The sequence below is a fragment of the Panthera uncia genome, chromosome A2 (assembly GCF_023721935.1).
Source record: "Panthera uncia isolate 11264 chromosome A2, Puncia_PCG_1.0, whole genome shotgun sequence".
Lineage (NCBI taxonomy): Eukaryota > Metazoa > Chordata > Mammalia > Carnivora > Felidae > Panthera > Panthera uncia.
Window position 1 is genome coordinate 58,647,580 of NC_064816.1, and position 17,106 is coordinate 58,664,685.

The 17,106-nt window shown below is 55.3% G+C and overlaps 1 protein-coding gene across 1 annotated transcript in view; it reads right to left on the minus strand.

The window, feature by feature from the left end:
• The window catches only part of NACAD (NAC alpha domain containing), an 8,903-nt gene extending 4,456 nt beyond the window's left edge, over window positions 1–4,447 (minus strand). Inside the window, exons 1-2 of the mRNA XM_049642259.1 lie at window positions 4,014–4,447; window positions 91–2,223 (exon numbers count right to left, since the gene is read on the minus strand). Coding sequence (XP_049498216.1) covers window positions 91–2,223; window positions 4,014–4,080 — 2,200 coding nt within the window. The 5' untranslated portion in view covers window positions 4,081–4,447. The remainder of the gene's footprint in view (window positions 1–90; window positions 2,224–4,013) is intronic.
• Between the last annotated feature and the right edge of the window lie 12,659 nt (window positions 4,448–17,106).

A 17,106-nucleotide genomic window follows, 5' to 3' on the forward strand; every position in this document is an offset into this window, starting at 1 on the left:
GTTCTTGGGTCTCTGTGACAGGCTCAGGGTGTTCTGGGGCCTCTGTTACAGGCTCAGAGTGTCCTGGGGCCTCTGTGACAGACTCAGGGCGTCCTGAGGTCTCAGTGACAGACTCAGGGTGTTCTGGGGTCTCCATGACAGACCCAGGATGTTCTGGGGCTTCTGTGGCAAGCCCAGGATGTTCTGGGGTCTCCATGGCAGGCTCAGGGTGTTCTGGGGCCTCTGGGACAGACTCAGGGTGTCCTGGGGTCTCAGTGACAGGCTCAGGGTGTTCTGGGGCCTCTGGGACAGGCTCAGGGTGTTCTGGGGCCTCTGTGGTAGTCTTGGGGTGCTCCAGGGCTTCCGTGGCAACCTTGGGGCATTCTGGGGTCTTCGTGGCAGGCTGTGGGGGTTGTGCGGCCTCCGTGGCAGACTTGGGGGTGCCTGCAGTTCCCCTTGAGGCCCAGAGTGTACCAGTGTCTGCAGCTGGCTCCACGCCTTCCAGCTGGGCTTGGTTCCAGGCCGAAGGCTCCAGGCCTCCAGCGTGTCTTGTGTCCCTCTCCTCAGGTGCCGGCCTCGGTTCCAAGGTTGTTTGTCCTTCCTGCTGGGCTGCGGTGACCACAGGCTTGATCCTTGGGGTGTGTACGTGCAGCTTCTGAAGCCTGGCCGCAGCGGCAGGCCCCCGGCCCAAGGGGAGGCCTGTGTCCTGTGGGGGCCGGGCTGGGGCCACAGAGTCAGGGTCCTGGCCTGCTTCTTGCTTCAGGGTCTGCGGAGAGTCTGGGCTTGGTGTGAGGTCCCCCTCTTCTGGGGCAGTGCAAGGGGCCAGGCCTACGGCAGCGCCGTCCTCCAACTGCAGGGGCTGAAGTGTGACTGTGGCAACAGGCGCTGGGCCCAGGACGGAGCCCTCCTCCTCCCCCCAGTCCTGCGAGGTCACCCAGGGGTGGCCTGGGGCTTCCTGCAGGGTGGGAGCAGGGACCGCCCCTGTCTCCTGGGCACCCGGTTCGTGGCCCTCCATGGCCCAGCCGGCCTCTCCCTCAGAGATCCCAGGAGCGGGCAGCCCCCCAGGGCCATCCTGGAGCAGGGTGGCGGGCTGCGCATGGGGCTCCCCGCTGTACAGCCTCTCGTCGTCTGCCCCCGCATAGGAGGCAGAATCGGGGTCGGACGAGGCCGCTGAGGTGTCGTCCCGGAAGGCGAAGGCCTCGTCCATGCCCTCGGTGATGGAGAGGTCAGACAGTGACTGCAGGGAGGAGGCGAACGTGCTGTCGTCCTCGCCCTCCCCGGCTGGGTCCCCTGCAGAGTCCCGGCTGTCCTCCTCCTCCTCCTCCTCTTCCTCCCCCTCTTCCTCCTCCTCAGGGGCCCTCGGCGTCACCTCCACGGCCTCCACCTGGAAGAGGAGGCTGCCCCGGAAAGGCAGGAGGGAGGCGGGGATCATTGGGTCGTTGGCCAGGAAGTCCAGCTCGAAGAAGTGGCCATCCTGGCCCCAGGAAGAGCTGCTGTCTGCCGAGATGCTGGACTCCGGGGACGGGGGCCCTGGGGGCCCGGCAGGGGACGGCTCCTGCTCGTCTGCCACAGACCCCGGCGGGGAGAAGCCCCAGCCTGAGGGGACGTCCAGCCCTTCGGGCGGGACCAGTAGACTCAGGGAACAGGACGGGGACGAGGCCCAGCTGTCGCCGTCCGCTGTGATGTAAGAGCCCGAGGGCGAGGCTGGCGGCGAGTCCCCCAGCTCAGCCTGGGTGTCCCGGGTGTCCCTGCGGGGCCCTGTGCCGAGGAGCAGGGCACAGGTGGTCTCGGTGGGGGTGGAGGGAGGCGTGAAGTAGGAGTCGGGGTCTGGGGCAGGGCAAGGCACAGGAGAGTCACCCTGAGAACACAACTCGGAGGGTGGGTTCAGGCTGGGATGCCCACCTTCCCGGTCCCTGAGCTCTGGCAGGGCTGCCCTGGGTGGCGGGGGCGCCCGGCGGGTCTCCTCGCCCATCACGATCCGGGGCTCCAAGGTGGCTGGAGGGGGACCCCCGGCGGGCCGGGCTTCGGGTGGCCCAGGGCTGGGGCTGCCTTCTGCGGGGACCGCCCAGGCGGAGGGGGTGCCGCGCGGCCCCGCATCCCAGCTGGCTCCCTCCGGCGGGGGCCGGGTGCCCGGCTTGCTGGGTAGGAACTCGAGGGCCAGGCCGCCAGGACCCGGGCTCAGGGCACAGTGCTCCAGCCGGTCCCCTCTAGGGGTGGAGGCCGAGGCCACATCACAGGATGACTCTGTGGGAAGAGAAGGGCGTGAGGAGGGTACGGGGTGTGGAGTGCAGGGCGGGTGGGAGAGTGACCTGGGGCCGCACCATCTGGCGTGGGGCGCAGCGCAGCAGCAACGGGGGGGATGGGGAGTGGCAGGGGGTCAGCCGAACACACTAATGGGCTTCTCTCTGAGGCTCTGCAGGGGTGAGGCTGGTACCCGTCTCCTTGGGTGCCAGCTGGCTGGCCCCCTGCCCTCAGTCTGTGACCTCTCGTGACCTCTAGGGAGAGGCCTCCGCATTCAGCTGCCCTGGGACAATGAAGGCCTCACAGCTCCTGTGAGGCGGGGGCCCGGGCCCTCTTCCTCATCCCTCTCCTCACTGCCCCGTGGGCACCTGAGGCCAGCCTGCCTGCTTGTAGCCGGCCCTGCCCCGTACCTGCTCCCAGAGCTGACGGGACAGGCCCTGGGCTGGAGCACACAGCGGGGGCAGCGCTGCAGTGGGAACGGGCCCTGGGGAGTCACGGGGGGCTGGAAGGGCTCCCCCCCTGCCCAGGAACACACGAGTGGGTCCCCTGGCAGTGTTAGGGAGGCTGCCTCTGGGGGTCCTGTTCTATGATGCTCACCTGCGATCACCCCCCAAGTACCTCTGTGCCCTGGCTTTCTGTCTGCAAAGTAGAGTATTTGCCAGGACTAGAGAGGAAACTTTCACAAAGGGGCAGCCCCCTCCCGGGCCTACCCGCGGGCCTGCAGCCGTGGCTGAGCCCGGGGCCCTTGGGCCACACCACTGGGATTCTCAGGTGGTGGGGGGACCCTGAGAAGCGGGTTCACAAGCTGGCTGCAGTGTGACAGACACCCAGGGCCTGGAGGTGGGTGTGGTGGGCGGGGTCGGGTGGAGTCGGGGCTCTTGGCACAGAGCCAGTGTGGTGCCCTTACCAACCTGCACTGGGGCAGGGAGAGGGCAGAGCTGGGCCAAGGGGGGAGGGGAAGGGAAGCCAAAGGTCAAAGGTTTTTGTAACCATCAAGGTCATCAAGCGGCCTGAGCAGAGCCAGCCTGAGACCCTGGGTCTGGGGAGTCCTAGCCTCCATCCACTTTACGGGACCCCAGAGGGAGACCGGGCCCCTGGGCCCAGGACTGGTCAAATTGCTGGGTGACTTCTATCCACAGCAAGGTGCCCATGGCCCTCCAGGACCCACACATGGCTGACCTCCGGCTGGTCACCCTGGCTGGCCCTCCCAGACCCAGGCAGACCCCCTCAGCCTCCACCAGCAGTGCTGGCCCGGCCTCTCTGAGGATGTGGGCCTGCGCCCCGGCCCTAGTTCCCCAGACCTTGCTCCCCCAGGGCACCCCGGCTCACAGCGGCCCCTCTGCCTTCCCCAGGCTCCAGCTCCAGTCCTGCTCCGCAGACCCAGGCCCGACCAGTCACCGGCGCTGGGGTGGCCTTCAGGCATCTGAGGGTTCAGCTGAGACCTGAGCCGCCCAGGACTGCCTGACCCTGGGCTCCTCGAAGACAATGGGGCGGCGGCCCAGAGGGCGGGCGGTGGGCCCGCGAGCCCCAGAGCTGGGGGATGATCCCCACAAGGCCCCTCTGGCTCCTGGAGGACACCCGGGTTCCCCCTGCCCTTCCCCGCAGTCCTGAGTTGGGACTTGCGGGGCATTGGGTGGGGGCGGGGGGGGGGTCAGGATTCAGGTGCTCGAAAGGGCAGGACTCCAAAAGGACCCGGGAGGGGACGGGGAGGGGGGCTGGGTAGAGAAGGGCGGAGAGGGACAGGCGGGGAGAGGCGGGGGGCGGCCGAGACGCACGCAGGAGCGAGACCTCACCTGTGCGGGGCCCGGGCCCGCCCGCCTCCGGCAGCAGCAACTCGGCGCGGGCAGCCTCCCCGGGCATGGCCTGACCGCGCGCCCTTCCCTCCGTGCCCGGTCTGTCCGTGTGTCCGTCAGGCTGAGCCTGCGCGGCCACCGCCCCTCGGCCGGGGGGTGGGGGTCAGCGGATGATGTCAGAGGCGCCCCGCCCGCTGGCGCCCCGAGTGAGCGTGCGCGTGCGCTCCGAGCACTGCGGAGGGCCGTGCAGGGGGGAGGCGCCGGGTGGGGGTGCAGCCTCCCTCCCTCCCTCGACCCAGGCTGCGCCCTCCTTCCGCGCCGCGCGGCCCCGCCTTTCCCGCAGCATCTCCGTCTTTAACGGGAGGAGCCCGACCCCATGGAGCATCACCCCTAAGCCGGGAACTGGCAGGGGCGGGGGCGGGGACGGTCGCCAGAACTCGGGCTGCGGGGGCCTGGGCGCTCTGGGGGAGGCGGCGGCGCAGTCCTGGTGCCCGGCCTCCTGCGCCCCCCACCCCTTGCCTCCATCCCGGAGGTGAGCTGGAGCCGCAGCTCCACGCTGATTGGCTGGTCCTCGCCGTCGGTCTCCGTGGCAACCGCCTCCCGGCTCCATGGAAACCGGAGGGCAGGGAAACCGGTGGGAGCGCCGCGGGGCGGGCGGCCCCGAGGGAGGGGGAGCCGCGGCCAACCCCAGTTCCCGCCCCGGTCCCCGTGCCCCCCGCCGCTGGGCTCTCGGGCGGAGGAAGAGGAGACACGCCTTCCTCGTCCCGGAGGCCGCCCGGGCCACACCCCAGGGGCGACAGCGCTCTCGAGCCTCCCTGATCTGTGCCCTCACTCCCACCCAGGCCCTCCCGCGCTCACACCCGCCCAGTGCCAGGCTCCGGCCCGGGGACACAGATGACCATTGTCACCACCCCTGAGCTGGGTGCAGGCAGGGAATCAGAGCGGCGGTTGTCGCGGGTGGGGGTGGGGGGAGTGTCCCCCACCTTGTCTGCTGCTGGCGCGACCCCAGACGCAGCGTGGGGCTGGCTCTCTGCGTCCTGCACCCTGTCACCTGCTGGCGATGCCGGCGACCCGTCCCCTCGTCCCCCCCCCCCCCCCCCCCCATGGGCTCCCCTTCTCTTCCTCTCCTCCCCCACACCCTTCATCCACACCTCCCAGGCTTTCCTAAGTTGCCTCCTTCTAGGGCCCTTCACCCTTTGCCTTGGCAGACCCCCTCCTAGCTCCCACTGCCCTGCAGACCCCCTACCATCTGGACAACACAGATTTTCCAGAAACCCAAAGTCCTTCAGCAGTCCTGAGGGGCTTCCAGTCTGGGCATAGGCTGGTCTCTCCTTTCCTCCTGACTAATCTAATAAGAAATGCAGGAAATAAGAGACAACCAAAACAGGGGCGCCTGGGCAGCACGGTCACTTAAGTGACCAACTCTTGATCTCCACTCAGGTCATGATCTCAAGCCCCACGTCGGGCTCTGCACTGATAGTGCGGAGCCTGCTTGAGATTCTCTTTCTCTCTCAAAATAAAAAACATTAAAAAAAGAGGGAGGGGGTCACCTGGGTGGCTCAGTCGGTTGAGTGTCCAGCTTTGGCTCAGGTCATGATCTCACGGTCCATGAGTTCTAGCCCTGTGTCGGGCTCTGTGCTGACAGCTCGGAGCCTGGAACCTGCTTCGGATTCTGTGTCTCCCTCTCTCTCTGCCCCTCCCCTGCACGTGCCCTGTCTCTCTCAAAAAATAAATAAGGAAAAAATAAAATAAAAACTAAGGAAAAAGAGTATTCAAAGAAATGATAGCTGAAGCTTGTAGGCAAAAAATAGAAACATATCTTCAAGCAGCTGAGCAAATCTCAAGCCCTAAGGCAACCCACGTCGGGACGCCTGACCTGTGACATCTAGTGATGAAGACAAAATCAGGGAAGCGGCTGAGAGACCCAAGGGAGCACCGAGGAGAGCCCCCGTGCACTTCTCCCCTCAAGCCAGCCCGTCATGCAGCATTTCTGCCTTTCCCAGGCCCCACCCCTCCTCCCTCCAGGTGCTCACTTGTCCTGTCCTTCCTTTGTCAACAGGCTTGCTTTTCCAGGCAGGCGGGGTGTGTACCTGTGGCCAAAGCGCCTTCCTTCTCCAGCGACACTTTCTTTCAACGACACTTTCTTTCAACACTTGAGAACCCTCCTGCCTCCGGGATGGCCCAGTCGGTTAGGCGTCTGTCCAAGACTTCGTTTTGACCCGGTTTCGGCTCAGGTCATGATCTCACCGCGTTAGTGAGACTGAGCCCTGAGTGGGGCTCTGTACCGAGTACTGAGTGTGGAGCCTGCTTGGGATTCTCTTCTCTCCCTCTCCCTCTGCCCTTCCCCTCCTCGTGCTCTTTTTCAAATAAATAAATAAATAAATGAAAATAAATTCACAAATCAGGAGGCAAAGATTTGCAGAGTGGATAGAAAAGCAAGACTGGGGGTGCCTGGGGGGCTCAGCTGGTTAAGCGGCCAACTCTCGATTTCGGCTCGGGTCATGATCTCAGGGTTGGTGAGACCGAGCCCTATGTGGGCTCTGTGCTGACAGCGTGGAGCCTGCTGGGGACTGTGTCTACCTCTCTCTGCCCCTCCCCCACTTGTGCGTGCGTATGTGCGCACGCGCACTCTCTCTCTCTCAAGTTAAATAATCATTAAAAAAAAGCCAGACAACTACATGCTGTTTATAATAAACTCACTTCAAGTCCAGTGACAGCTGTGCTGGAAGAAAATAACAGAAAATGACACGAATAGTAACCAAACACACACAACACACAACCACAAGCGGGGGTGGCTAAGTCAATACGTGAGAAAGTGCACTTTGGGGCAAAGGGGTAGGCGGCAACAGACTGACACACGTTACGGGTAATGGAGCCACACACACTGGCTCTCGGAACCTCGGAACACATGAGGCCGAGGCTGACTGAGCTGAGAGGAGGGGGCCGGTCTGCAGGAACGGTGGAGGACTGGACTTGACCATTAGGACCTCTAGACAGAAAAGCAGCCAGATGTAAGGGAGTCACGTCGCCCGCCCGCAGTGGTCTGCGGGGTGGTCCCCCCAGCAGCGCAGAGTGACTCTGTGTTCAACGTGGGAAATGTTCCCCAAGACAGATCAAACCCCAGACCGTAAGGCAAACGTCAACATGTCTAAAATACCTGAAATCACAGGGTTTGTACTTAGACTGCAGTGGACTCCCACAAAGTCAATCAGCAAGAGGAAAATCTCCAAACACTGGGAAGAAAACCACACTCTTGTAAATGATCCTGGCTCAAACTGCAAGTGCTCCAGGGCATTTTTAAAAACACAGAACTGGTTAAGCATCTAACTTCGGCTCAGGTCATGAGCTCGTGTTTCGTGGGTTCGAGCCCAGAGTCAGGCTCTGTGCTGACAGCTCAGAGCCTGGAGTCTGCTTCAGATTCTGTGTGCGTGTGTCTGTCTCAAAAATAAATAAACGTCAAAAAAATTAAAAAAACACAGAACTCAACTGGATAAAAATAAAAATACGGAACATCAAAGTGTGTGGTCTGCGAGTGCCAAGAGTCATCAAGGCCTCAAAGTCATCGTAGGTCCTACCTTGTGAAACTTGGGAAGAAAGAGCAAAATAAAACCAAAACAAGCAGAAAGAAGGAAATAATAAAGTCAGGAGCAGAAATCAGTGAAATGGAAAACAGGAAAAGAGAGGGCATCAATGAAACCAAGAAAAGATTCTTTGAAGAATTGGTAAGATAGATAAACCTCTAACGAGGCTGCCAACATTAAAAGAGCAGACACAGATGACCAGGGCCAGGAGCACACCGGGGGGCTGGATGGTTAGTTCCATGTCAGCCCGAGGGGGCCGCAGGAAGCCCGGGTGGCAGGTGAGATATTCTTCTGGGAGCGCCAGAGTGACGCATGAAATCCCGGAAGCATGAGAAACATTAAAATCCATCAAATTCGAGCAAGCAAGATGAAATGGATAATCTGAACAGTCCTGTAGCCATGAAAGAAATTACTTTTTAATTTAAAAGTTCACCCAAAGAAACTTTCAGGCCCAGATGATTTCACTGGGGAATTCTACCAAGTATTAAAAAAATTTTTTTTAATGTTTATTTATTTTTGAGAGAGAGAGAGGGGCAGAACGTGAGCAGGGGAGAGGCAGAAAGAGAGGGAGACACAGAATCCGAAGCAGACTCCAGGATCTGAGCTGTCAGCACAGAGACCAACATGGGACTTGAATTCACAAACCGTGAGATCGTGACCTGAGATGAAGTCGGATGCTTACCCGACTGAGCCCCCCAGGCACCCCTAAAGTAGAATTAATATCAACTTAAAGCAATCTCTGCCCAGGGCCCCTCGGTGGCTCAGTTGGTTAAGCATCTGACTCTTCATTCGGCACAGGTCATGATCTCATGGTTTGTGGGTTAGAGCCCCACATCGGGCTCTGTGCTGATGGTGCAGCGCTTGCCTGGGATTCTCTCTCTCCTTCTCTCTCTGCCCCATCCCCTGCTCTCTCTCTTTCTCTCTCTCTCAAAAAATAAACTAAAAATTAAAAAAAAAAAAAGCAATTTCTGCCAGAAAACAGAAGAGGAGGGAATGCCTCTTTTTTTTTTTTTTAACGTTTATTTTTGAGACAGAGAGAGACAGAGCATGAACGGGGGAGGGTCAGAGAGAGAGGGAGACACAGAAACTGAAACAGGCTCCAGGCTCTGAGCAGTCAGCACAGAGCCTGACGCGGGGCTCGAACTCACGGACCGCGAGATCGTGACCTGAGCCGAAGTCGGATGCTCAACCGACTGAGCCACCCAGGCGCCCTAAGGGAATGCCTCTTAACTCGTTTCCTGAGACAAATTTATTTTATTATTATTTTTATTTGTGAGAGAGAAAGAATGAGCTGGAAACAAGGGCCAAGGGCAGAGAGGGAGAGAGGCGGTGGGGCGGGGCGGGGGGGGAAGGTGGAGAATATTAAGCAGGCTCCATGCTGAGCATGGAGCCCAACGTGGGGCTCGATCTCAACCCTGGGGTCATGACCAGAGCCCAAATCAAGAGTCAGACACTTAAAGACTGAGCCACCCAGGTGTGCCACGAGACAGAGTTAAATACTGTTACCAAAGCAAGGCAAGGACAGCACCAAATACAAACAAAAACTACAGCCCAATCTCTCCCATGAACTTAGGCACAAAAATTCTCAATCAAATATTGGCAAATCCAATCCAACAATGTACAGAACAATCACACACCTCTGACCAGGTGTGCACGGGCGGCTCAGCATGTGAGAATCATTCAGCGGAACCTGTCAAGCCCACAAGCTGGAGAAGAGAAATTATGTGATTGTGTCAATCGCATAATCCAACAGCCGTTCCGATTGTAAAAGACTTCTCAGCAAGTTAAAATTACCTCCATAAAAAGCATACGCAAAAATCTTAAGCCGACACCGGGCCGGGAGCCAGAAGACTGAACGCTAAGGCCGGGCCGGGACAAGGGCCTCCGCTGCTGTGCCCGTTTTCAACACGAGGCCGCAGATCCTAATCCTGCAACGGGGCAAGAGAAGAAGGCAAAGCAGACAGACTTCCAGAACGGAAGCACGAGGGGCTCCACCGGCCAACCTCCCCGTGACACCGGTGGAGATCTTATGGCCAACAGTTAAAGCTCCCAGAAAGGGTCTGATGTGCAAATGAAATAGCTGTTCAAGACACTGAGTGCCAAGTCCTCGAGGAAGTGGAACCGAGGGGCGCGAGCTCCTGCTCTCCAAGGCAGAGAATGCACCTGACCCGGCCGAAGAGCACAGGGCCCCCGGTCCCCCAGCACTTCCTGGCCAGAGACGCCACCTGCTGCAGGGGTGGGGGCAGGAGTCCCAGGCCAGTGTGACCGAGGTGGCCCCTCCTCCCTTTAGCCTCCGTGTGTGGGAGGGAGACCCTCCCTTGGGCCTGGCAGCCCCTCGAGGCCATGGTTCCACACCAGAAGAGGCTGCCATCCCCCGTCCGCTGAGGGCTCAGCTCCCACACTGGGGGGTGTCTCTCCCAAGCCTGCCTGCCCTGGCTGAGATTTGGCCGGGCTGTGAAGTGGGTGGCTCCCAGTTTCTTCCCACAGGATCTGGCTTCACTTGCAACTGAGCAGGGGGTAGTGTGAAGCTGAGCGCCCCCTCGGGACTGTGGAGGTTGTGGTCAAAGGCCTTTGGGAGAAGACACACTGAGCCAGTGAAGACGCGGCCTAGGCAGCGGGCCCGGGTGACTGGGGGCGCAGCCACGCACCTCACCGAGAAAAAGCCCCAGGGCCCTGCAGGGGAAAAGGAGTGGGCTTCCCCCAAATCATCTAACCCATCACCAAGCAAACGGGCAAGTAACGACAGTAACAAGCCCCAGAGGAGAGGGGGTGTTGGGCCAGAACCCAGAGTTGTTACAATATTTTATTTAAAATGCCCAGTTGCTGGGGCGCCTGGGTGGCTCAGTCGGTTGAGCGTCCGACTTTGGTTCGGGTCATGATCTCACGGCTTGTGGGTTCCAGCCCCGCGTCGGGTTCTGTGCTGACAGCTCAGAGCCTGGAGCCTGCTTCAGAGTCTGTGTCTCCCTCTCTCTGCTCCTCCCCCACACACGCTCTGTCTCTCTCACTCTCAAAAATAAAGTAACATAAAAAAAAATTAAAAAAAAAGTTTTTTTAACGTTTATTTTTGAGACAGAGCATGAACGGGGGAGGGGAAGAGAGAGAGGGAGACACAGAATCGGAAGCAGGCTCCAGGCTCTGAGCCGTCAGCCCAGAGCCACTCCCGGACTGTGAGATCGTGACCTGAGCTGAAGTCGGACACTTAACCGACCAAGCCACCCAGGCACCCCTAAAAAATTTTTTTTTTTAAATGTCCAGTTGCCGGGGTGCCTGGGTGGCTTGGTCGGTTAAGCGTCCAACTTCGGCTCAGGTCATGATCTCACGGTCCGTGGGTTCGAGCCCCGCTTCGGGCTCTGTGCTGACAGCTCAGAGCCTGGAGCCTGTTTCAGATTCTGTGTCTCCCTCTCTCTCTGCTCCTCCCCAGTTCATGCTCTGTCTCTCTGTCTCAAAAATAAATAAACGTTAAAAAAAAAATTAAAAAAATAAATGTCCAGTTGCCAACAAAACATTACCAGGCACAGATAGGAAGTATGACCCATGTACTGGCGAGAAAGCAGGCAACACAAACTGCCTACAAGAGCGACCGGATGCCATATGTCACAGAGAAAGATGGTCAAGGTGGTTGTTGTAAGTTATGCTCACTGCTAAAGGAGAGCACGGTTAAAGCAAAGGAAGGTACGATGATGAGGTAGCAGCAAGTAGAGAATATCCACAAGGGACAGAAATGACGAGATTCACTTTAGGGGCTGAGCAGAAGATCTGAACTGGGAGGAGAACTAGTGAACTTGAAGACAGATCACAGGAGATTACGTGAGCTGGAGAAGAGAACAGAAAAATGCACAGAGCCTCCGAGAGGTGTGGAACACATTATCCGCACCAGCACATGCGGACCGCACACGGACCGGGGTACCAGGAGGAGGACAGCATCCAAAGAAGGCACAGCTGCAGACTTCCCAAGCTGAAAACAAAACCCTCCCACACACTGAGGGGGCTCGATGGACCCCAGGCAGGGTGGATGTGGACAGACTCACAAACACACGTATCATATAAAAATATGTAAAGTCAGGGGTGCCTGGGTGGCTCAGCTGGTTGAGCGTCTGACTTCAGCCCAGGTCATGATCTCGTGGTTTGAGTTCAAGCCCCGCGTCAGGCTCTGTGCTGACAGCTCAGAGCCTGACGCGGAGCTCGAACTCACGGACCGTGAGATCGTGACCTGGCTGAAGTCGGACGCTTAACCGACTGCGCCACCCAGGCGCCCCAAAGACAAAATCTTTTTAAAAGCAGCAAAAATCATTAGGATTGATAACATTGGTTCAGCAAGGCTGGAGGATTCAAGATCAGAATATAAAAATCTGTGCTGACAGCGTGGAGCCCACTTGATTCTTTCTCTGTCTCTCCCCACTTGTGCTCCCCCTCCTAGCAAATAACATAAAAAAAAAAATCAACTGTTGACCTCAAATAACCAAAGCAATCTTGAAAAAGAACAGAACTGGAGGCATCACACTCCCAGATTTCAAACTATACTGCCAAGCAAATAAGTAATCAAAACAGTCGGTACTGGCAGGATGCACAGATTAACAGAATTGAATAGAGAGCCCAGAAATAAATCCACATTTATAGGGTCAATGAACCTATTTTTTTAAGATTTTATTTTATTTATTTGCTTTGAGAGAGCAGGAGAGCTAATGCAAGTGGGGGAGGAGCAGAGAGAGGGAGAGAGAATCCCAAGCAGGCTGTGCATTGTGGAGCCCGACATGGGGCTCGAACTCACAAACTGTGAGATCAGGACTTGAGCCGAAACCAAGAGTCAGACGCCTAACCGACTGAGCCGCCCAGGTGCCCCGACGAATCTATGATGAAGAAGGCAAATATATGCAATGGGAAAAAGCCCATTTCTTCAGCAACTGGACAGCTGCAGGCAGAGGGAGGAAACCTGGACCTTTCTTAAACCACGCACAAACGTGAACTCCAAATGGATCAAAGACCTCAGTGTGAGACCTGAAACCTTAAGAATCCTAGAGAAGCACACGGGCAGTAAGTTCTCTGACTCTGGTCTCGGCAATGGTTTTGTGGACCAGTCTCTTCAGGCAAGGGCGAGAGAAGGTGGGGTTGTTTCAAGCTGGAAACAGAGAGAACTACTAAGTGGGAGAAGGCATTTGCCAATCATACAACAGATAAAGGGTTAACATCCAACTATATAAAGGACTTACACACCTTAATATAAACAACAATGACAAATAACCCTATTAAAAAATGGGCTGAGGGGGCGCCTGGGTGGCTCAGTCAGTTGAGCGTCTGACTTTGGCTCAGGTCATGATCTCACGGTTCATGAGTTCGAGCCCCGCGTCGGGCTCTGTGCGGACAGCTCAGAGCCTGGAGCCTGCTTTGGATTCTGTGCCTCCCTCTCTCTCTGTCCCTCCCCTGCTTGTGCTCTCTCAAAAATAGATAAACAAACATTAAACAAATAAAAGGGCTGAGGACTCGAGTAGACATTTCTCCAAACACCTGCAGATGGCCAAAAGACGTGTAAACGGTGCCACACCATCGTCATCCGGGAAACGCAAGTCAGAGCCCCGGGAAGACACGACTCTCACCTGTCAGGATGGCTAGTATCAAAAAGAAAAAAATGACCAGTGTTGGTGAAGATGTGGAGAAAAGGGGCCCCTCACGCACTGTTGGTGGGAATGTAAGTTGGTGCCACTGCTGGAAAACGGTATGGAGGTTCCCCCCAAAATTATAAAATAAATTACAAATAAATCTAAAAAAAATACACCAAATGGAAGCACATTTGTAGATAAAGCAACTGTTGGTTACCACAGGAGGGAGGGGTTGGGGTGGTAAACAGATAAAGGAGATTAAGAGGGTGCAAACCTCCAGTCACAAAACAAATAGGTCACATATGTTAACACAGAGCATGAAGAATACTGTCAATAATATTTCAATAACTTTGGTGACAGATGGTAACTGGACTTATGGGGATCATTTCACATGTAAAAATATTGTATGTGAATTCATTGTGTGTGAGTTATACTTCCATTAGGAAAAGTTAATTGTCGGGTGCCTGCATGGCTGTCAGTTGAGCATCTGACTTTGATTTCAGCTCAGTCATGATCCCAGGGTTGTGGGATCGGACTCTGAGCCGAGTGTGGAGTCTGCTTAAGATTCTCCTGTCTCTTTCTCCCACCCTGCCCCTCTCCCTTGCTGTCATGCTCTCTCTTAAAAAAGAGAGAGAGATGGGGCGTGTGGGTGGCTCGGTCGGTTGAGCGTCTGACCAGCTCAGGTCATGATCTCATGGTTTGTGAGTTCAAGCCCCACATTGGGCTCTGTGCTGACAGCTCAGAGCCTGGAGCCTGCTTCGGATTCTGTGTCTCCCTCTCTCTCTGCCCCTCCCCCACTCATGCTCTGTCTCTCAAAACTGAACAAATGTTAAAAAAAATTAAAAAAGAGAGAAAATCAATTGTATTTCTTTAAAATTGCAATAAACAATCCAAAATTAAAATAAAGAAAATCCCATTCATGATGGCACCAAAAAGAATAAAGTACTTAGGAATCAGTTTAGCCAAAGAAACTCAAAATTTATACTCTGAAAATTACAAAACTGTTGAAATTAAGGAATACCTAAATAAACATCCCACGTTCACGGATCAGAAGGCATCACGTTAAGATAACACTCCCCAAACTGATCTAAGGCTTCCTTGCAATCCCCACCATAATCTGAACTACCTCTTTGTAAGAATCGATAGGCTCCCTTTTTTTTAAAAAATTTATTTAGACAGAGAACGAGCACACACAAAAGCGGGGGGAGGCTGAGAATCCCAAGCAGGCTCAGCACTACGATGAGCGCAAAGCCCAAAGCAGGGCTTAAACTCGTGAACTGTGGGACTTTGACCTGAATCGAAACCAAGAGTTGGACACTTAACCAACGGAGCCACCCAGGTGCCCCAACAGGCTACTTCTAAAATTTATACGGAATTGCAAGGGCCCCAGAATAGCCAAAACCATCTACCTGGAAAATAGAGAATAAAGCAGGACTCACACTTTTAAAAAACCCAGTGTAGTTAACATACAGTGTTGTATTAGTTTTGGGGGTACAGTATAGTCATTCAACACTTCCGCAGATCATTCAGTGCTCAAGTGTAGGGGCGGCTGCGTGGCTCAGTTGGTTTCAGGTCATGATCTCGCAGTTCAAGCCCTGCATCGGGCTGTGCTGACAGCTCAGATCCTGAAGCCTGCTTCTGATTGTCTCCCTCTCTCTCTGCCTTTCCCCCACTTGTGCTCTGTCTCTCTCAAAAATAAGCAAAAAAAAAAAAAAAAAAAAAAAAGAAAAAAGAAAAACATGCTTAAACCCCTTCACCTGTTTCCCTTACCCAGCCCTCACCCTGCCCCTCAGTTAAGAGTCTGTTTTCCGGTTTGTCTTTTTTCCTTTGTTCATTTATTTCTTCAGTGAATGAGCGACATCATATGGTAGGTCTTTCTCTGACTTCTCTCACTTAGCGTAATACTCTCTAGGTCCATTCATGTCTCTGCAAATGGCAAGACTTCATTCTATCTGATGGCTGATATTCCAGTGCGTGTGTGCGTGTGTGCGTGTGTCTGTACGTCTTCCTTTATCCATTCATCAGTTGATGGCCTGGCTGTTTCCAGAGTTTGGAGTTGTAGATAATGTTGCTGTAAACACTGGGGTGCACAGATCCCTTTGAGTTCACGTTTTTATATTATATGAGTAAATAACCTAGTAGCGAAATTGCTAGATTGTAGGGTAGTTTTTAACTTTTTGAGGACCCTCCATACTGTTGTCCAGAGTGGCTGCACCAGTCTGTATCCCTACCAGTGGTGCGGGAGGGCCCCCTTCCTCCACATCCTTGACAACTCGTTTCCTGTGTTGATTTTAGCCACTGACGGGTGTGAGGTGATCTCATCCTGGTTTCGGTTTGTATCTCCCTGAGGAGCGATGTGGAGCATCTTTTCATGTGTCTGTTAGGCACCTGGAGCTCTTCTTTGGAAAAACGTTCATGTGTTGTGCCGGTTTTCCACATCTTTTCTTCAAGTTTATTTTGTTAGGGGTGCTTGGGTGGCTCAGCTGGTTGAGCATTTGATGTTGACTCAGGTCGTGATCTCACCATTTGAGGTTGAGCCCGATCAGCACGGAGCCTGCTTTGGATGCTCTGTCCGCTCCCCCTCCCCCTGCCCCTCCTCCACTGTGCTCTCTCCCTCAAAAATAAACAAACCTTAAAAAATAAAGTTTGGGGCGCCTGGGTGGCTCAGTCAGTTAAGTGTCTGACTTCGGCTCAGGTCATGATCTTGCGGCTTGTGGGTTTGGGCCCCACATCAGGCTCCGTGCTGACAGTTCAGAGTCTGCTTGGGACTCTGTGTCTCCCTCTCTGCCCCTTCCTGCTCAACTCTGTCTCTCAAAAATAAACATTAAAAAATTAAGTTTATTTGAGAGAGAAAAGTGCAGTGGGGGAGGGACAGAGAATTCCAAGCAGGCTCCTTGCTGTTAGTGCAGAGCCCGATGTGGGGCTTGAACACCTGAACCATGAGATCATGACCTGAGCCAAAATGAACTGGACGCTTAACTACCTTGCCACCCAGGTGCCCTGTTCTGCCCATTTTTAAGTGGATTATTTCACTTTTGGTGTTAAGTTGAATAAGTTCTTTATATTCTTTGGGTACTAATCTCTCCTCCCGTTCAGGAGGCTGACTTTTAGTTTTGTTGGTGGTTTCCTTCACTGTGCAGAAGCTATTCTGATGTAATCCAGGACTCACGCTTTCTAGTTTCAAAATGTCCTGCAAAGCAACAATCAAGAGACAGCTACCGAGAGCCCAGAGTTAACCCCAGACACCTGTGGTCAGCAGAGTTTCAACAAAGGTGCCAAGAACAGAAGACAGAATGATCTTCTTGGTGATGGCACTGGGGCAGCTTAAGAGTCATGTGCAGAGTGGAGCTGACTGCACACCAAATACAAACATTCACTCGAAGTGGAGAAATCTGTAAGGGCAAAATTAAGTAAATCAAATTCTCGGAAGAAAACAGGTGTATTTCCATGACCTTGATTCACCAAAGGACTCTGGGACAGGATGCCAAGAGCACAGGCAAATCAAGAAGATATGGTGGATGTTGCCAGAACAGGAAGCTTGCTGCCTGAGGGCCACCACTGAGAAAGTGAAGACGGAACCCATGAAACGGGAGAAAACATTCACAAACCATTTCCTGATGGGGAACTGAGTTCTGAGTGTACAGAGAACTCTGACAACTCCGTAAGGTGACTGAATCAAGTCCTGGACACAGAACCGGGCCGGGAATTTCTCCAGAGCCCACGCAGATGAGCAACGATGCAAGTGCACTGGCCGTCAGGGAAATGCAAGGCCCAGAGGCAGCAGCTGGTGCCCACTGGCCGCTGGAGTGGGCGCTCCCTGGCACTGGCCAAGGGAAGACGTACCACCTTCTGGAATGCACAGGACGGCATAGTGACTCTGGAAGGGCTGGGCAGCTCAAACTCCCACATAAATGCACA